Genomic DNA, 21,133 nt, shown 5'->3' with positions numbered 1-21,133 from the left:
GCGAGCGACGGGAGAGAGGAATCGGGTCGGGGAGAGTCTTTGCGTGACGTCGACCGTCATCGTCGTCGCCGCGGTCGTATACACGCGTAATCTATATGTATAGTCGCCTATAGTCACCCTATAGTATAATAGGAGACCGTCGTCGTGCGAATCGCGCAAAACTGCGCGAGAGGCGTGATGCGCAAAAAGTGTGATCGATGTGATGTTTTGCGAGGGTTATAACGAGGTGGGTGGTGAATCCTGGTGCGGTGATTTCATATTTTTTTTTCCTCCCCTTTCCACGATCGATCCGTCGTCGTCGGGTATCCCCGGATCCTGAATTTCGGCCTGACACGGTCGCGTCAGGCACGTCGCAGTACGGGCATGTCCTGGCCGAGTTTCCCCACGTCTGACATCTCCGTGATCTCCTGTTTCGTACAATGTCGCAACAATGACTGTGATCGACGATCGACACGACGATCTCACCGTGTCACGATCTCGTGTCCGTCGATCTCCTTATCCGTGGACCTCGGTGAAATATGGTTATGCGAAACAGGATGCTGCTGCGGGCTGGGGCTTGCCTTTCTTCAATTCCGTTTTCCGTATCCTTACATTTTCCACCTTCTTCTGCATTTTATACCTAATTTTTTATGCCTTTGGAATGCGTTTTCCAAAGTTTTCTGCGGTTTTTGCGTTTTCTGTAGATTACTCCGTAATTTCTACCTTATGTACAGTTTATCTAAAATTTTGTATTTTTCTCGCTCAATAAACTTTATAATTAGGAAAGAAAGAATTAAGATATATTTTACAAGGAACCAATTAAAAGTAATATGCGTGTTGTATATCTCTTTATCTTTTTATTATTAATTATATATATATATATATATATATATATATATATATATATATATATATATATATATAATTATTAGTTATAACATTTTTAACAAATTAAAAATTTATGCTTGGATGAGCAGACTTTCCGTTTATTCTATCAAAATTTAAATCATTAATGAAATTAGTCTGCTTGAAATATTTGCAGTGGAATTACATTATAAAAAAAGTCATAAGGACATGAATATTACAATATCTTTTTAAATTCTGTAGATACTTGATTAATAAAAAATAGATTTAAATAACTACGGTCTTTTCGTTTTGATTTTTATCTAATTTTGTGTCTTTTTCTACTGTCACGTAGAATGCCGATACAGGCACCACAGTGGACTGAATTCCTGTCATGTCCAATTTGCTGCCATGACTTTGATGTGGCCGTGCGAGGTCCCATATCGCTTGGTTGCGGCCACACCATATGTCGTGCTTGCTTGGCTAATCTACACCGCAAGCAGTGCCCTTTTGATCAGGTAACAATAGGTATTTTAATATGATAATAATATGTCACAGAAATATACATTGATGATATACGTATAAAAAAAAAAATACATATATTTCTGTGTTTGTATATGTGTGCATGTATGTGAAGTGTATATAAATATGTGCCTTTGCTATTTATTTACTTTCTTCCTTTTTTTCTCGCAGAGCATTATCAACACCGACATCGAGAAACTACCTGTAAATGAAGCATTGTTACAACTGCTGGGCAATCCAATTCCCACCGTTGCCTCATCAGCATCTGCATCTAACCAGCAGCAGAATTACCAGAAACTTCTACCGGTCGACCAACATGCTAACTATCTGAGGGCTAAGAGCTGTATTGAAGAGCTCGCCCTTTATCTGAAACCATGTCAGATTACTAACTCTGCGGGTATGTGCAGTATGTCACTTTTAAAATATTAAATATAGAACATTGAGAAAGATAACACAGATTGGACTAAAGTCCACACAAGAAATGATAATGCAAAGAATTAAATGATGTAATATTGTATTATATTGCATACAATATTTTGTATATTGTAGTAGAGTTTGCTAAAATTATTTTATTTTATTTATACAAATTATATAGTATTTAAAAAAATATATATATGCATGTATAGATTATTGCGATGTGTACATTGTATATTTATAAAATGTATTTGACATATAGGTATCGGGAGCGGGGGCGGGGGATTGGTGTCACGGCCCATGCAACGGAAACTAGTGACGTTATTAGGCTGTCAACTAGTAGAACCAGAAGGTAGGGCACGCGCGCTGCGTGCCGCTCGTAGTCTCGGTGAGCGCACCGTCACGGAGCTCATACTGCAGCATCAGAACCCTCAGCAACTCAGCGCGAATCTTTGGGCGGCCGTGCGTGCTCGTGGCTGTCAATTCCTTGGACCAGGTAAGTTTTATTTATACAAGATGAATCATGCATTTGAATAGGCCGTGCCTTACAATGGATAAAGGAAACAATAGAAGGAGAAAAAGAACTTCATAATATGGCATTATTTCTCTTACAGCTCCGATAATCCATTTGTGAATTGCATTTGTTTTTTAAATTAATTTTTCTTTATATATTTTTATCCATTTTGCATATAGAAGAATCAAGATAAAGTTTCAAAGAGATAAATAATTATCAATAAAATATAAGATATTTTATATTTTATTTGCTAAAATTTCTCTTGGGATTTTTATTTCTATAATTGTCTTTGTGTATTCTTTTCATTACTGTTTTTAGCGATGCAAGAAGAGGTTCTTAAGCTTGTATTATTGGCTCTGGAGGATGGCTCTGCTCTATCGCGTAAAGTGTTGGTGATGTTCGTGGTGCAGCGTCTGGAACCACATTTTCCTCAAGCTAGTAAGACCAGTATTGGACACGTGGTGCAACTTCTATATCGGGCAAGCTGTTTTAAGGTAAATATACAGTGGTTCGTGAAGCGTATTCAAACGCTCTCAATCAAATGCTGTAGAGAAAATATTTTGCTATACATATTATCATCATTTCCTATTACGTCATATTAGGTATCAAAGCGTGAGGGTGACTCGTCACTGATGCAATTGAAGGAGGAGTTTCGCACTTATGAGGCTCTAAGACGGGAGCATGACGCACAGATTGTGCAGATAGCCACGGAGGCGGGTTTACGTATCGCTCCTGACCAATGGTCAGCGCTGCTCTATGGCGATACCGCTCACAAGTCTCATATGCAAAGTATCATTGATAAATTGCAAACACCACAGTCGTTCGCTCAGAGTGTTCAAGAGCTCGTAATAGCGTTGCAACGTACTCCCGATCCTGGACAACTGAGCGGTCTCAGGCCTCAGTTGGAACTATTAGCTGCCATTGATCCCAGTCCAGGTAAGCGCTGTTGTGTATGAATGTCTATGTAAACGTTTTTTAATTCTTTAAACTTATTAACTGTTAAATCTCCTTGAACACTTAGAATCTTGAATGTATTTTTATTAATTATTATTTTTTACTTGCATACTTTTATAATAATTTTTATTATCTTTAGAGACAGAACCACCGAGCTTGGCCGAATGTCGGGCGGCCCTAGAAGCCGTAAGAATAGTGGTAGCTACTTTGGTGGACTTTGTTCGACAGCATGGAAGTGGTGGGACGTGTGGCAGCAATCGGAAATCGGCGGCGCAGGATAGCGGAGGTGGCGGACCCCCCTCGTGTCCGGGTTCGGCGACCGGTAAATACAAAGTCAGCATGTGTAGAGACCTAGCTCTGCGCGGCACTTGTCCACGATCCAACAATTGTACCTTTGCTCACAGCGACAGCGAGCTCGACAAGTGAGTTTATTTTATATAGTTTTATTTGATATATCTATTTATCTATGGATTATAAAAAATAGCAATTTTTATTATCAGTTGTATTATATTTTGGAAATAATGGTAATGATTTCGAGTAATTAATTTTTTCACAAGTATCAAACTATATTTAACTATTTCGTTGGTACAACGGTTTGTTTACATACAATGGTTTGGTTACATTATATATATTTTTTTAAATAAGGCCTTTGTTAGTTCAATTTTTTTTTTTGCATAGGTACAGATCGAAGAATCGTAAGTTGAGTGTCAGGGCGAATTCAAATCAGTCAGAATCGAAGGGCGAGAAGAATAACAAAATTTTCAACAAGCAAAACGGTGATTTGACGACTTATTCCGCCAAAGCACACGATAGAGATAATAGTAAGTATAGTGAATATTTATATGATAAACGATAAAATAATATACTGACTATAAAGATATCTCTTTTGCAACAACTTTGATTTGAGAATTTGTTTATATTCTTAATAGTAATAAAAGATGTTTTAAATGCCCAAGTAAAGCACCCTTTATTTAAATGTACTTAAATAGAACAATTATCTTTATTATATGATTTTATCTTAATTGTTACAGCGGTAGTGCAACATTCAACGCCCGTTCCGGCCAACTTGGAAAATAACTTGATTGACTCATTGACATCGACCTATATGCTGCCGCTTACACCCCCGCAAAACTTACCGCACCTCAGTCTGTGCTCTGTAAAGGGAGGAACTATGATGGACAGTGGAGGGCCTCCTGGTGTCCATTGTTCCGGGCATTACATAATGCCACCGGGACCCGTTCCCACTGTCGACTACGGACCTTCGTTGACAACCGCAACGAATCTGGGGATGTGGGACACTCCACAAATTGTACCGGCAAATCAAGTAACGATAAATTACAAAAAAGTTAGAGAGAAAACTGCTTACTTTCTTACAATCAATAATTTGCCAAAATTTAAAATTTTATAAGATAAATTAATGTAAATAGTAATAGAAACATAGATTTATTAGAGTGAAAAAAATTTCTTTGCTCGTTCTGTAGATTCGAAAATTAAAGAGCAGGCTTAAAAGACACAATAAATTTTTAAGCTGGAATGAAAGAAATCTAAAAATCTAAAACCGAGTTTATATATCATGAATAGGCTATATTAATTTCAATATTGATAACTACAACACTTTATTATTAATTATATAATTTTAATAATATGCAGTATTAATGTAATTGGCAGTTGATTGTAATGGTAGTTTTAATATAATTTTAATATAATAATAACAATGAAAATAACTTTGCTACAGCGAACGGCCGTGGCAAAAACTATGTTGGCGATGTTGTTGCAACGCAGGATGGAGATTCTGAATCAGCTAGAAATGATCGTCGGCAAGCAGCAGCAGCAGCAACAATTAATATCGCCACAAATAAAAACGGTAAAATACAGATCCTATTATCATATTATTTTTCTTTACATTTGGATGTTTTGCACAGATTAAAATAAAAGATTTTGTACATGTATTATATATTTTTTCTTAGAATTATGATCTTCAGCAAGAGAGTGACTTATTGACTACACCCAACAATTACTCGATATGGACCGCAGCGAATAACTTTCGCTGTTCATCTGGGACGGATCCATCTCCGCCACCGCCCTCGTCAGCTTCGCATCTTCTTGATGATGACGGTCCCTTTATGACCCCGTTAGACGTATCTCCCGCGACCTTGCCGCCGGTTAGCAAACAGGGACCTATCTCAAGACTATCGAAAACACTGATAAGGTGATAATAAATAATATATTCTATCGATCTAATAATAATATCTATAATCTTAATAACTTTTTATAATTATAATTTTATTAATTTTATTCTATAATGTAATAATAATAAAATAATACTAGATCTCCCTACAACGGAGCTCTGCAACATCTTTACAACGAGGGGATTGAATCTACTCCTATTCCCGCGCTGTCTACTGCATTCAGAACTCCAAACTCGGTAACCTCCTGGTACTATGGCAATCAACGTGAGTGCGAAATATTATTTTTATCGATAAGCATATGTTAACAGAAATAATATATATATCTAAATCATTGCATATATACGACTCTATATTATATTCTAGAAATTCCATTAATCTATGAATAATTTTTTCTATAAAAGATATAAGTGGATTTTGCATGTAATTTCTTTCTTCAAATATTTGTATTTTTTATAGAATTTTTTTTATAGATAAAACATACATATGATATAGTTATTAAATTGGTATTAATTATTGTTGCAGCATACGCAGCGGTTGGTGTGAATGGAATACAATCGGTGACGTCAACGAACCTCGGTAATGGTGACGGTGACAGTGGTTTCATTGGCGATAATTACGTCGCTCTTGGCCGCAATATTATTGCGCCAGAATCACTGTCACAATTCTCGAGATCGGAGTGTATGTCAAAAGAGTAAGTAATATATATATATCTGTTCTTTTATTTATAATTTTCATCTTTGTTAATGATAAAAAATAAAAGGATATAATAAGTATATACATTACGCATATTATATGTCATATATTATACATTACATATTTCAGTTTGATTTTGGAGTCGCAGAAGGTGAAGCAACAACTCAGACATCTGGAGAAGAAAATCAATGACTTAAAGGTAATGTGTCACGTTTTGAATTCTGCGAAATGCAAGAAAATATTCAATTCACATTCTACATGCGCATGTTCAGTTGGCTACGCAAGGAGCTACTACTTTCGTCACGGCGGGCGAGCGACTGACGCAGGAATTGCGAATGATCGAAGCGGGCATCAGAGAAAGGGAGAGAGATGTACGAAACTGGAGCAACCCGTACGGTGGTGGTACCGGCACTACCACCATTCCTTGGATTCAGCAATCCCCTAACGATTGGCTCTCAAATCAAGAGTATAATACGGATTACAAAACTGAAGAAGTAGGTCACTCTATGCCAGTTTACTTTGTAATTTAATTAATTTCTACAAGTTTATCAGTCATATTTTTGTGTGACAAGAGCGCAAGAAAATTTATATTTTTATTGAGGATTTTAGGTCAATTTCATAACGTTTTTTTTATTTGTATGAACAAATATAATTATATAAATATTCTAGTTTGATAAAGGTTAAAATTTAGCGTGATTGTGAAGTACGAATGATTGATTTATCAATTAATTGATTGATTGATGTGAGTGCAGGAAGATACGTACGAGGCTGGACTAGCGAACGATATGCGCGAGCTAGAACTGCGATGGGAATTTGAGCTGCGCGAGCAAGAGAAACATTGGTCCAGTGGAGGCGAGAAAGACACCGTCACCTCGAAGAATAAATAATAGGACGCCAACTCCTTTCTTTTCTTTTTTCCTCTCAAGCTCTGCTCTTTCTCCTTTGGGAAACATGTATTTTTACATGTCAAAAATCAATCTCCTATTCTATCTCCTCTAATTAATATTGATCGAGGGTAAGTATAGAACTCCTTCAATCCGTGAAGGTCGGGGAATATACATGGTACACGCAGGCGTGCGGACCTAAACCTTTTCTTGAGTATTTTTCACATTAATTAGAATATCACGTGATAAAAAATTGTAAAAATTGTACAATTTTAAATCTGAATAACAATTATTAGCCCCATTAGGCATCAGTTCTCGGCAATTGAAATTAAGCGATAATTCGGCTAAATAGCTACATGAGCTGGAAAAATGCCAGACATGACGTAATTCATATCGTTTACGTAAATCGAATTAAATGAATATAATTGCTAATTTCCAAATTAACCAATTTTCTCGATTGATCTCTTGAATTGACCTATTGCCTCTCTCCGATTTAAGGAAGAGGCGAATGGGCGAGATAGTGAAATTTACGAGAGAGGGATATATATATATATATATATATATATATATATATATATATATATATATATAGGTATATATATATATATTTATTTTTACGGAATTTGTTAAAATTTAGCTTAACACGCGGTGAATGTTTTATAAACATCCGCGGGGCACATGTGAGCACGAGGAGAAATATATTAATTAACATATTTAATTATATGCAGATTTCGTATACTGTCTATTGATGATACGATATCACATATACATGTAATGGATAATACATTCGAAAAGAATGCTGATCGCGCTTGACCTAATCGATAAGGTTACACTCTGCGATGATAATAAGAGCGACACATTATTACATTATATGCTTATACATATATTGTAGATACATGTGCTAAAAAAGAAATCGCGTTCCTTTTGAAGGACGTTATATTTATAGAATTTCTATATTCCGAAGATGGAAAGGAGAACGAAACCGCTGTCTCAGCTCGACGACGGTACCCTTTATACGTCTTGTTTTAAAATTTTTCTTTCAAAAGAATCGGCAATTCTTCCTGTGTTAGAAACGCACGAAAAGAAACTCGAAGAGAACCTCGTGCTTATGTTTAATTAATAAAATTTGATGTTTAATTAATTATTATATAAGGAAATTAATCTCCACGGAATAATATAATCCTTACGTCAATTATTAATATTAACATCAATTTTATTAATTAGATGAATTACATATTAAAAATTACCGAAATTCTGCCAGAGTTTACTCGACTTTTGAGGACCGTCTCGAGAGAGGGGAGGTCCAGTTACCCTTTTTAGGAAATCGTTGCAATAGCAATTTGAAATCGTCTCTTTTTTTCTATTTTTACGGAATAACAAAGAGCGATGAAAACAATTCCAGTTTTAGTGGAAGCAAGATTTTCTTTTTTTTATATATAGACGGGGTCTCATCGATTCCACTTTATAAATCCTCAGGAGGACTTACATGCATACATACGTACACACATACACATACACACGTATATATATTTATACATTTGTAATATACTCGAACGAAAGTTGTCTTATTTTTCTATCACAAGAACTATGAATAATTTGAATCTTCTTCTCTTTAACGGTGATATACGATTATATCTATCATTAAATTAATGCGTTTCTTTTTTTAGTACTGTATATAATCGAGGATAACTCATGTAAGAGTAATAGAGATAGATTATGCTGGTTTAAATTTAATTGTTATCTAAATTTCTATCTTTTTAGAAAAGAAAAGACTACGGAACTAATGCATTAATTTGATCTCGATTTCTCTGCAACCAAAACTTATCTTTTTACTTGTTTTATAAACATTTTTGGAGATTGTTTAGAAAATTTTTTTATAATAGTTAATGGAAATTAAAAATTTATCTTTTTTTTTGGCAATTTTGCATAATTACCATTAAATGGTTTTACATCGTGATTTTTTATTTCCTGCAAAAAAATTAAACTCGAATTATTAAATAAAATAAAAAAAGTGCATTAATTCTTTTTCAAATTTTAGTTGTTTCAAGTTACATTTTATGTAACATTATATATCTGTGGCAATTATTTTGGAAGGATCACTTTAAAAGAAATGCTATGATAAAGAAAAGAAATTATATTCGTAATTTAATCGATGCTATTTTGTTATTAATTAAATTTTTATTATTTGACCTGCGTTTTATTATTGATATTGTTAATTTTTATCGAGATTTAAATCATTAAGATTACGTATGACTTCGATATAATATAACCATGCGAAATTAATTGATTATCGATCAGCATAGATTCTCCTATAGCTAGCCTAGATAAAAATATTTAGTGCAATTCCATTCGTTCTTGTTCGTTATTGTATGTAATAATGATTACGATAAAATGTTTATTATATGAGTTTTTATTATCAATTTTGTGCGCGCGTGCGCACGTGTATGTTTATATGTGCTTTTCTCACCGATTTTTGTGCAGTATATAACAACTATAATACATAACGCGCGGATGAGCGATTATTTAAAAAAAAAATATTCGATTTTTTTTTTTTTTTTAAGTAAAATTATTCTCTTAAAGAAAGATTTTTCCAATTACTTTGCTCAATAAAAAAATAAACAGAAATACTCATGACAAGGTAAATTATATAAGATATATTTATATTTTTAAACTATTTAAAAATATATTTTTAAAATATTTAAAAATATTTGTCTATTTTTTTCAAGACAATAATTTTGACAATTAATATTTTCTTGTTTAAGAGAATTAATTCTACATACCTCTTACTAAGGCTTTAATTTTATTAGGAAAATAAAGCCTCTTACATGCAAAATTATTTTTCTATACACATACACGCGCGCACACGTTTGTATGAGAAATCATTCTTATAGCGTGTCACTTCAAAGTGAGGACCATCTGTTATATGTGCACTTAGTCACATGTCGCTGATGTCTTTCTCTTTTTTTTTTATTACTATTATATACTCTCGTTATATATGAAATGTTGATTTAAAAAAAAAGGAATAGAGAAAGAGCGAAGATCGGGCTTTGTGTAAAGACCGAATTCCCGATTAATCAGAATTCGTAATTTCTTGATGAATATTCGTGATAATAATTGTTAATTTCGCTGCGGCACAGAGTTTCTTGTGCCATTGGCGCGTGAAAATGATTCCGACGCTTATTATAAAACGACTAATTATTTTAATTAAGATGTTTTAATATTTTACACTTTATGAATTAGCTCATCGAGTTTCTCGAACGAATATTATAATAATATTTGAGACTATTTAATAAAGTAGGAGGCAGAGAAAAATTGTTTTACTTCTTAATTATTATTATTGACTAATAAAGTCGAGAATTTAATATATTTTCGTATTAATACTAGTTCATCAAATTTATTAATTATTTATTAATTCAATAAATTTTCGTGATAATACTAGTTTATGAAATTTATTAATTAAATCTCGTAATAAAATATTAATTAATAATAAATAATTATTTTTGCCGGAAATTTGAATTCCAGCGCAAAAATGATCCCTATACATGGTAGTCCATTTCTTAAGAGTCATCTTTGCGTGCCAAAGACACAAGAAATCGAACACTCGCCGAATATGTCAGATTCTCCCATGTGTAAAGGAAGAAAAAGATAAAAAAAAAAGAACAACAAAAACCGGGAAGTAACGAGCGCAACGCGCAATGCTGTGTTTGTGCAACATGTGCTTCTGATTTATTATATTGCATGTTAAACATGTCGCCAGCTACTACTGTGTACGTACAGTTGAGATACACACGTGTCGATAATGGTACGACGATTCTACTTGATGTAATTAACTTGTTCCTTGTTTGAACATTTACGATAATACGACACGATATATAGTTATATCACATATCGGAGTATATGGTGATATATTATAGTCATCACTCTCGATGCGCACTTACCACTTATCAGTACGACAGGGACACGCTTATTCCACATTGCTCTGTATCTTTACGTTTAGTACTATATTAGCTATGTAATTATAAGATAAATTGCATCGCTTGATCGTGCGATATAATTTAATGATAATTACGACAGCGGTGTATTGCGAAAGGAGACTAAAGCGGAAATTTATAAATATCTTATACTCTCCCGTAAGAAAATAATCTCGATTTTTGTCCATCACGATCGAACGAATTCCTCTCTGAAAGCGGAAAAAATATTAATATCCATGCCTATATATATATCCATGTTCAGTTACGTTGATCGACGCGTGCCATTTAAACATTAAGGCCCACTTGAACTGTTCTTCTATTTTGTCATCAGACATAAATCGAGATTATTCTCTCCTGTGAAACGAAGTATATTTTTTTACGAAATTACAGCAAAGCATTAAAATAGTTTTGTCACCACCGAAAATTTTATTTTAATTTATTATAATTGTATATGAGTAGAAAGAGCACTTTAAATATCAACAGCGAAAATTATTTGTTATGTTAATGGTAATGTAATAACGATCGCTTTACAGGAAAAGAATAATTTCATAGTGAAAAATCTTATACTTAAATACAGTGTGAAGATAATCTCTTTATGTGTACTTTATTATAAGATAATTTGCTGTAAAGACATTCGTGTAGACACATTAGTGAACATACACATGTATACTCGCATATATTTTCCAACGACTGTGTACTGTAAGTGTGAAAGTGTAATATATAAATATATTTATTTACTCACGACGGCGGGATCTTTGTGTAATAAATATTTTCATATCGTTTCTCTGATCTGTAACAATATTTTACTTCATGTATTTCAATTTTCGCTACGCAGGCAGATTACAGCATTAAATATGTTCATAATTAATACTAAATACATTGGCTGTTTTATAATATTTATAATATTTGAGTTTTGTAATATTTAATTTTTTTCCTCAATTCTAAAAACATTTAATGCTGGAAAATTGCGATAAACTTCTGGATTTCCTCATTCTTATAAATTAATGCAAATTGTATTGATCTTACATTTTTCTTTAGACTCTGGTTTAAAGAACCTCTTAATAATTGAAAATCAACAAATTCGATCATTTGCACTACTCTGTGTTGATTAATTAAAATCTAACAAGATTGAACAAAAAAAATTTCGAGTTTTTGAGCATTAATCGAACATCGATTAATCGATCGACTTTTGCCAGTTCTGGCGAAGACAGAAATTGTGGTCGGCAGTGGTAGGGAAGAGTGGAAGAGCAAAGATACTCTTCTTTGGGGAAGAGTAGTGTGACGGTTGTGTCACGCTGCGTCAAGAGATGTGTAAGAACTATTTTATCAATTGATACCGTCATGTGAATATTTTTATAGTCATTTCGATAATCTGCCAAATATAAGCGGCTAAAATGGAAACGTATAATTGAATGGGAATCATTGGAATCAATATCTGCTTGGTGGAGTGAGTCATGAGTTCTGTCACAGAAATGACGAACAACGATGTACATTATGATGCGACAAATTTTTACATAGGTTTAGGACTAGCAATTAGCTCCAGCGGTTTTATAGGTTAGTGACGTGGACAAGTTGATTCATTCAGAATTTTATATCAAAATATACTTCATCCAATTAACAGTGTTATTTATCTTGCTTCTGCAAAAAAAGAGCTAAATATTAGGAAGAAGAAACTTTAACAAATATGAAAAGAAATTTTTAATTATTTCTCCTAATTTTTAGGTGCCAGTTTTATCATAAAAAAGAAGGCTTTAATCCAGCTGCAAAAGTATGGGGGACTGCGCGCGTCGTCCGGTGGTTTCGGCTATTTGAAAGAATGGATATGGTGGGCTGGCCTTTTATCCAGTACGTATGAATCTCAAAAAGGCACCGGGCGTCAGTCAATTTCTTACACTTACATAAAAACATTCGAAATAAATGTTGCAGTGGGCATAGGGGAAGCGGCGAACTTTGTTGCGTACGCATTCGCCCCGGCGTCGCTCGTAACACCATTGGGAGCCTTAAGCGTTCTAGTATCAGCAGTATTAGCCTCTAGATATCTTAACGAAAAACTGAATCTATTAGGAAAGGTAAAAAATATTCACAGGCGAAAATATTAAACGTTGAAAGTAACTTACAGTATATATTCTGTGACGATAATGCTGCAATTTGCCCTTTTTTTGTTTTAGATGGGTTGCTTGTTATGTATCTTAGGCTCCACAATAATAGTATTACATTCCCCAAAAGAGGAAGAGGTCAGCAGTTTGAGCGAGCTGATTATCAAGATAAGAGAACCGGGTTACATGTTGTACGTCTTAATCGTAATAATGTCCACCTTGTCGATTGTCTTTCACTTCGGCCCGGCGTACGGCAAGCAAAATATCCTGGTGTACATTTGTCTGTGCTCGTCCGTCGGCTCGTTGACCGTCATGAGCTGCAAGGGTCTGGGCTTGGCGCTGAAGGAGACCATCTCTGGCGGTGAGAACGCCTTCGCCAATTGGCTAACATGGGTCTTCATATTCAGCGTTATCCTCTGCATCATGATACAGATGAATTATCTGAATAAATCGCTCGATCTGTTCGACACGTCGATCGTGACGCCAATTTACTACGTCTTCTTCACGACTCTGGTGATAATAGCGTCCGCGATTTTGTTCGAGGAATGGACGAAGATGAGCGCGGAAAATATTTTAGGTTCCTCCTGCGGCTTTCTCGTAATTATAATCGCCATATTCCTGTTGAACGCCTTCAAGGAGATGGACGTGAATTACAGTAACATCAGGCACATGTTGAGGCCCAAGAGGGAAGTGCTCTCGAATTATAACTCCAGGTGGGACGATCACGAGGGAACGAGGGCCAGAGTGGAGTCCCAGCATCTGCTTAATCATACTTACAACTCGGATATCACTAGGACCGTTTGAAAATTATTCTCATAGAAACGCATACAACCTGCTGCGTATCAAAACCTTGTACAGCGACCGAGAGGTAGATTTTTAAGAAGATAATTATTGTTCCCCAGTATCCTTCGCACGACTGGATGCATATACGCTTTATATATTGCCTTCGAAAGCAATAAAATACTTCAAACGTTTTTTCTCTCAGGAGTCAGTTATATATCCCCATTGAAAAAGAGAGTTTGTAAGCACGTTGAAAGATCCTGCTGTTCTTGGAATGATTCCAGGAAACGAAATGTTAGCGTCATAACAGTTTGCCAGCAGAATCGAGCAGAATTTTGCAACAAATCGACATCAATTGGCGTCTGCATTAGGATCATGTTTCACAAATTGAAATAAAATCTGTTGGTAAAATTTAATTTGGTCAAACGATCTCGTTAAGACTATGTTTATATATCTGTTAACCGTTAACATATAAAATAGCAAGGACACCGGCAAGATTTGCTTCCGGCAGAGAAATTGGCTGTCTGGGTAGGTCTAAAAAAAGAAAAAAAAACCAGTATTATGAAATCTAATTTGCAATTCATAACGTCGATTCAAGTGATTGATCGACGGTAACGGGACGCGAATAAAAAGTCACTTTTATTTTCGTATCAGATAATACGAGCTTATCACGTGATCACGGACTTGATAGCGGACTCGGGTCGCGATTCGTCGGTGGCTCTTGTCATACATGCAGGATGGCGTTCAACCTGGCCGCTTTTTCGTACATCGTGGCGTTGATCAGCGACGCGTTTCTGATATTCTTCGCGATATTTCACGTACGTGTCCCGCGTGAGACGTTCACGGCGATGTGGGTCCGCGGGGCGCGCCGACCCAACAGCGATATAACCTTAAAACACGTTGTCATGCGATTAATAACTTTTAACATTGGACTTTTCAGGTGATCACGTTCGACGAGTTAAAGACTGGATACAAGAATCCGATCGATCAGTGCAACAATTTAAATCCGGTAAGACATGTGTATCGGGTATCGAATAATCTCTGTTAGCCGAACTCGTTGAAGACGAATTTTGCGGAGAGCGTCTGCTGCAAACTTTGCCGGCGGAACGCCGGCAGAAATATAACAGAATCTATTAACAGAACGCAATTGTAGATTGACCAAAAAACTGGGCAAATTCTGCAATGTTTACAATGATTGTTCTCAGTTTTTGCTGGCAATCTGATCTCAGATTGCCGGTTGGCGGATTTAAAGGCCCAGTTTCACAAGTGTCGGTTAACTTTCAATCTTAGATTAACTCATTTTTCGTCTCTTTCTAAAAGGGGACGTTAAAGTTAACCGACACTTGTGAAACTGGGAAACCACAGTTTGTAGTTGATACCATGGTATTCTGCTAGAATCTGTTAAGAGTACTGCTAACATTTTGCTCACTGACACATTACCCGTAGTTAACGATTGTCTAATCACTGCACATCTCAATTTCAGCTCGTTCTACCAGAGTACATACTGCACGCTATAAGCAGTATTTTATTTCTGTTCGGTGAGCAATACTTCTCGCTGTTCCTCAACGTCCCACTGATAGCCTATCATGTGTGGCGATACATGAACAGGCCCCTGATGACAGAATCGGGCCTCTACGACCCTACGAGCATAATGAACGCCTATGACTTGTCCATGTATCACAGAGAGGGATGGATTAAACTGGCATTTTATCTTCTGTCGTTTTTTTACTACTTATACGGGTGAGTTTATTTTTCTCTCGTGTCTCTCCGCATCTCTCATAAGTGGCTCTAATCTCCTTTGCTTGTGATTCGTATTCCAGAATGATCAGCACGTTGATCAATTGAGCGACTGTCGAGGATCTATAAAGATTTTCCATTGTCTCCGCACAACTGTTCGGCGCAACGGTTGATCACACTGGAAGTACAAGTGACATTTCAACTAATTTATAATAATGGGAGTTTTGTAACAACGCGTATCGCGGGAGAACGTTTCTTTGACATCTGTCTAGTATCTAGGTAAACTGTATAATCCATACGCATACGTACATATATACATATATATATTGATGTATATTAATATATATTAATATATATTAATATATATTTGACTCCTAGACATTTTTCAAGATTATGTACAATATTATACTTCAAGTAAGGTATTTACATAAGTATGAATAGAAATTAGACGTATATTTCGAGTCCGAATATTATTTGCGCTTTTGTCAGACGTACAATGCTCATTATTTCCGAACAAACGTCAATGCTGTTCATATGTCGACGGAGGTAAAACTGTATTAATTGTAAACTCGATGCGATAGATGTAATAGCTTTTGATACCTTTGTACGCAGGGCGTTCTTTTCCTTTCTTTCATGTACGACGTTTAGGACAGGTGTATATTCTAATTAATTTTTTTATATATATATCACGATACAAAACGTAAGCAGTTGTTAATAAAATGTGAAATAAATAATATATATAAGTACGCACGAACTCTATATATTTCTTTCAACTTGCGTTGGTCATATCCGTTGATTTCTTTTATGTAATAAATTGTGATATCTTTACAAGTTTCATTTTATTTAAATTTGCAAAAATTCGTCCGCGTGGACGAGTTCTAACGCGCAGCAGCTCCGCGCAAATTAACCTGCAACGACGAAACCGCACTTCCGGTTTTCGTTACATTTGCTGCGAGACACGCGAGACGAACGCATGGTTCCTCTTCGGGAGAAGATAACGATAAAGGCGCGAGAGAATAGACGCGAATAATAACGAATAAATCTAGCGATATCAACGGATATTCCTCTTGTCTCGCGTCCTCGATATCGTCCTCCCTCGCAAAAGTTTTACGTGCTTCTTCGCGTTTTCTTGATGTGAACCTGTGCCGGCTGTCGTAACAGGTAAAACGACACGCCACTTTGCCTTTGCAGCACGTGGCAATTTCTTATGCAATTTAAAGCGATTGCGAGTTAATCGTAAATGGGATTACTGATGTCCATTTCTATCAATGTAAATTAACTTCAATCTCGGTTTAACTTTTCATTTTCTCTTTTCTAATTCTTAGAACTATAGAAAAAGTGATTCTATATTCGTAATATTCGCGGAAATGGACATAAATCAAGCCGAGAGAAAGTTAATTGACTTCGGAGTAGATTAATCTGAGGAAAATCTGTTCTGATAACATTAGACCTAACCTAACCTAGAAATTGATTGTAACTAATTATTACAGATGAATTAACGAGAAACCTGACATTTCCGTGAGGGAAAAGAAACTCTAAGAATATCGAGAGTGTACTTGATCACGCTGAGACTGCTGTGATATAAAGATGCCGACTATTGGAGTAAAACGTGACTCGCTGTTCAAAGCGTTGGGCAAAACGTATTGTAAGTTATATATATTTTTTACTGGTAAAGTTGGTTTATGTATCATATATACATAAACTATTACATGAATATACTTACGTATATGTGACACTCTTAAGCTTTTCTTTCTGAATTCAAAACTTTGTTTCAGCCGACGACGAGTTTCAAACGTTATGCTTCAAGTTTGGTTTGGAGCTAGACGAAGTGGTAAGCGTTGAATTCTCAACTATCTAATAGTTCATGTACATACATTAAACTTCACGATAATTGTAACGAATTACTTGATCTTTTGCGAATAGACAACGGAGAAACAGATGATAGCGAAAGAACAAGGCTCCGACCAAGGTGTAGATGCCTCCGAAGAAATTATCTACAAGATTGATATTCCCGCTAACAGATATGATCTCTTGTGCTTGGAGAGCCTAAGTACTGGACTGCTTATATTCTTAAACAAGTAAATATCACACGTTTTTTTTTATAGTTTAGGTAAAAAGAATTTTATTTCCACATATTCAAAATCCAACATATAAAATTTATTCATTTTTTTTCCCTAAATAGGATATCTATTCCACGTTACAAAGCAATAAAACCGAAAACGGGAATGGAAAAGATTGTGATGAGTCCAGAGGTACTGTATATAGTGTTTATGAGAAATATATATCTTATTTGGCATTAAATAATTTATCTCCTTGTGTTTCAGTGCTTGAAAGTAAGGGGACACATAGTTGCTGCAATTTTGAGGGACGTTACCTTAACACAGGAGTCTTACAACAGCTTTATCGATCTTCAAGATAAGCTGCATCAGAATATAGGAAGAAAACGTAGTCTAGTCTCTATCGGCACTCACGACTTGGACACAGTTAAAGGACCATTCCTGTATGACGCCAGACCACCATCGGAGATACGTTTCAAACCGCTTAATCAAGATAAAGAATATACAGGAGAAGAAATCATGGAATTGTATGCAGTAAGTGTACTTCTCTTACCGTTTGTTAATTCTGCAAATAATTCTACGTGTAACAGAGGAAATTCTTTGTAATCTCTATTTGTAATCGTACGTCTAATGTTTACAGACACACGCGCAGCTCAAACAATATTTACCTATCATAAAAGACAGTCCTATTTACCCGGTGGTATATGACAGTAATGGTGTCGTTTTATCTCTCCCTCCTATCATCAATGGCGATCATTCAAAGATCACGCTCGATACAAAAAATATTTTCATCGAGTGCACAGCAACTGATCTCACAAAGGTACATACATAGTATAATCTTAATTTATGTATTTTTATTTACAAGTAATATTCTAAAACTATAATGATTGAAAAGTATAAGATGCAAATAATTAATATTACTAATATATATAAAATAATACGTATGCTTTATCACAAATTATTACAAGTTATGAATAACCTGCAGGCAAGGATAGTGGTGGACACTATAGTCTGCGCTTTCAGTCAGTATTGCAAGACGAAATGTACAGCCGAAATTGTGGAAGTAGTGTATCCCGATAAACAGACTTTCTACTATCCAGAATTAAAATATCGAACGGAAGAGATCAGCCATAATAAAGCAATTAGCTACATTGGGATCAAGTATGTAATCAAATCTTTTCCGTCACGCGTGTAGTAACGATTACAGATGACAAGGTAGTCGTTTAAAAACATGCTCGTGGTATCTTCGTGCAGGCAAACACCGGATCAAGTGGCGGAGTTATTGTCAAAGATGTCTTTAAAATCCAAGGTGAAAGGCAAGGATACGTTAATGGTGGAAATACCACCGACGAGACACGATGTGATACATCCTTGTGATATTTATGAGGACGTCGCCATCGCTTATGGATATAACGAAATAGAGAAGACGATACCACATATGTCGACAATCGCAGCAGAGGTAAATATTCTGCGACTAAATACGATTTTATATATGTATTGATATACTTACGTACGTGTGTGAATTACAGTTTCCACTCAACAAGCTTACCGACCAGATACGAGTGGAATTGGCCCAAGCGGGATTCACCGAAGCGCTGACCTTCTCTTTGGTGCGTTTCGAAAAAATCTTTTCAAGCTTGAAAACACACTTATCTTTGATATACCGTGTTTTTATTTGTATTTAATTATTTAACAGTGTTCGCGTGAGGATGTAGCAGACAAATTGAGACACAAGCTGGAGGATGTACCGGCAGTTCACATATCCAATCCAAAAACTTTGGAATTTCAGGTAAAACGAGTGACACATCGAGAGCCTTCACGGACTCATTAAAATCGCCGGAAACGTATAATCAGAATCGAGCAGTTCTATTCTTAACTCCTTCAGTTTCCACTCATTCGATCGACATGCGACTGACGTGGCATGAAGAATAAATATCGTTACGCGCGTAATTAATACAAACTACTTTACATTCGCTACTTGCGAGAGAACAGTGCAGAAAGAGAAGTTAAATTTGTAGAAATTCAGATGATTAAGAATAGGAAAACATAAAAAATACGAAAGTTCGTGCTGTAAAGACTATCTAAACGAACTAAGATATTTTGGATTGCAATCGTCTAAACACTGAAATGTAAAATATTTTAATAAATATGAATTGTTGCAGGTCGCGCGTACCACGCTTTTACCGGGATTACTCAAGACGATATCTGCGAATAAAAAAATGCCTCTGCCTCATAAGCTGTTCGAAGTTTCCGACGTTGTATTGCGAGACGACACGGCGGAAGTCGGTGCGCGCAACAATCGCCGTTTATGCGCGGTATATGCTAATAAATCGGCTGGTTTCGAGATAATTCACGGCCTAGTGGACAGAGTGTTATTATTATTGGAGATACCTTGGAGCGCTAATAAAGACGAAGATGGATATTATCTGCGCGCGGCTGACGGTAAGATACCATGGTTCCTAAAATATATATTCGTTCGATCAAATAATCGTAGAATATATAAAAATGAAATCGAGATCGGCCGATATGAAAGAATTTTATTGTTCCTATTTTGCAGACCCGACATTTTTCCCTCAGCGATGCGCCGAAATTGTCTGTCACGGTAAAGTGATAGGAAAGATGGGAGTCCTACATCCCGATGTACTCTCGAAGTTCGAATTAAATATTCCATGTTCTGCGATGGAAATAGACATCGAGCTATTCTTATAATAGAAGTAAACGAAATGTGCAAATAGTGCTGCAGTGATAATGATACATTTGACGAGATCAAAATGTAGCTTCTATTAGCTCGGTTTTTTTTTTACAGAATTTCCGATAAGATTTATTTATGATAATTAGTGTTACGTATGTAAAAACGCCTTTACAAATAGCACTTGAAATATATTTATTATGTGATTGATACATCTTGGACATAATGTTTACTACATAACGATTAGATCATGGTTTTAGCTCTTTTTCTTTTACACATGCTGGCACGTTCACACAGAGACTTTTCTAAAAAAAAATTAAAAAAAACGTAAATATACTTTCCAAGGAAAACATAAAGATGAAAACTCGATTCCGCGGGCGAGAGTACTTCAAAATTCTGATGCCATTGCAGCCTCACATCCCTTGTAACGATTCCGTTACCTTTACCTGCTTTCTGGTTCAAGATCAATGTTACCAGGTAACAAGTAAAAACTCAGGACAAATTTCTTAATCATCCGTTTCTAATTATTCAGACTAAAAATTATTTCACACAGTTTAAAAAAATATGCTGGGAACAATTCGCTCCTTTAAGAAAAAAGAGGATTATTATTTTCATCATTTTCAACTATATCCTGTCCCCCCAGGGGCTCCAAATTGCTGGATAACTCTGACCTCGAGGCAAAAACTACCCATTGTTTTTCCTCATCTGCCAGACAAATAAACAAAGGTTTAATCGTTCTTCTAGTTTTATTCGACCCATTGTCGAGGTAAATCCGTCACGGGAGGCTGCGAGATACTTGTAATGTGACGCA

The 21,133-nt window shown here is 35.6% G+C and overlaps 4 protein-coding genes and 1 long non-coding RNA gene across 7 annotated transcripts; 4 read left to right on the top strand and 1 right to left on the bottom strand.

Moving 5' to 3' along the window:
- The first annotated feature begins 6 nt into the window (after positions 1–6).
- Positions 7–11,707, top strand: Roq (RING finger and CCCH-type zinc finger domain-containing protein roquin). The gene is made up of 16 exons (XM_071790740.1): positions 7–226; positions 1,178–1,340; positions 1,516–1,741; positions 2,021–2,254; positions 2,591–2,766; positions 2,875–3,208; positions 3,366–3,648; positions 3,905–4,047; positions 4,258–4,550; positions 4,962–5,090; positions 5,194–5,435; positions 5,555–5,679; positions 5,938–6,106; positions 6,238–6,307; positions 6,381–6,602; positions 6,861–11,707. Exons 2-16 carry the CDS (start codon positions 1,179–1,181, stop codon positions 6,993–6,995), a joined length of 2,943 nt encoding a protein of 980 aa, XP_071646841.1. The 5' UTR covers positions 7–226; position 1,178; the 3' UTR covers positions 6,996–11,707.
- Positions 11,536–12,998, bottom strand: LOC139820475 (uncharacterized). Its single transcript, XR_011733969.1, has 2 exons — positions 12,862–12,998; positions 11,536–12,601 (listed from the first exon to the last, which is right to left on the bottom strand). It is a non-coding gene; the product is annotated as an uncharacterized lncRNA (long non-coding RNA).
- Positions 12,378–14,800, top strand: Spict (magnesium transporter spict). 3 transcript variants are annotated; one of them, XR_011733968.1, is made up of 5 exons: positions 12,413–12,517; positions 12,686–12,808; positions 12,890–13,032; positions 13,132–13,927; positions 14,780–14,800. XR_011733968.1 is itself a non-coding variant. In XM_071790776.1 (4 exons), the coding sequence occupies exons 1-4, from the start codon at positions 12,418–12,420 to the stop codon at positions 13,861–13,863; spliced, it is 1,098 nt and encodes a 365-aa protein (XP_071646877.1). In that variant the 5' UTR covers positions 12,378–12,417; the 3' UTR covers positions 13,864–14,033. The 3 variants fall into 3 exon arrangements, 1 of the variants encoding a protein (XP_071646877.1); XR_011733967.1 differs by lacking the exon at positions 14,780–14,800 and adding an exon at positions 14,045–14,183; XM_071790776.1 differs by lacking the exon at positions 14,780–14,800 and having other exon boundaries at positions 12,378–12,517; positions 13,132–14,033.
- Positions 14,228–16,322, top strand: Cni (protein cornichon). The gene is made up of 5 exons (XM_071790786.1): positions 14,228–14,367; positions 14,494–14,657; positions 14,780–14,848; positions 15,323–15,579; positions 15,660–16,322. Exons 2-5 carry the CDS (start codon positions 14,577–14,579, stop codon positions 15,682–15,684), a joined length of 432 nt encoding a protein of 143 aa, XP_071646887.1. The 5' UTR covers positions 14,228–14,367; positions 14,494–14,576; the 3' UTR covers positions 15,685–16,322.
- Positions 16,323–16,507: 185 nt separating this feature from the next.
- Positions 16,508–20,534, top strand: Beta-phers (phenylalanine--tRNA ligase beta subunit). Its single transcript, XM_071790765.1, has 13 exons — positions 16,508–16,737; positions 17,067–17,221; positions 17,352–17,407; positions 17,500–17,654; positions 17,759–17,828; positions 17,901–18,167; positions 18,274–18,453; positions 18,619–18,794; positions 18,888–19,092; positions 19,163–19,243; positions 19,330–19,422; positions 19,796–20,075; positions 20,191–20,534. Exons 2-13 carry the CDS (start codon positions 17,164–17,166, stop codon positions 20,340–20,342), a joined length of 1,773 nt encoding a protein of 590 aa, XP_071646866.1. The 5' UTR covers positions 16,508–16,737; positions 17,067–17,163; the 3' UTR covers positions 20,343–20,534.
- The last annotated feature ends 599 nt before the right edge of the window (positions 20,535–21,133 follow it).

Source organism: Temnothorax longispinosus, chromosome 10 (genome assembly GCF_030848805.1).
Source record: "Temnothorax longispinosus isolate EJ_2023e chromosome 10, Tlon_JGU_v1, whole genome shotgun sequence".
In the NCBI taxonomy this organism is placed as follows: domain Eukaryota; kingdom Metazoa; phylum Arthropoda; class Insecta; order Hymenoptera; family Formicidae; genus Temnothorax; species Temnothorax longispinosus.
The sequence above is the reverse complement of the archived record's forward strand: the minus strand, read 5'-3'. Positions and strand labels throughout refer to the sequence as shown.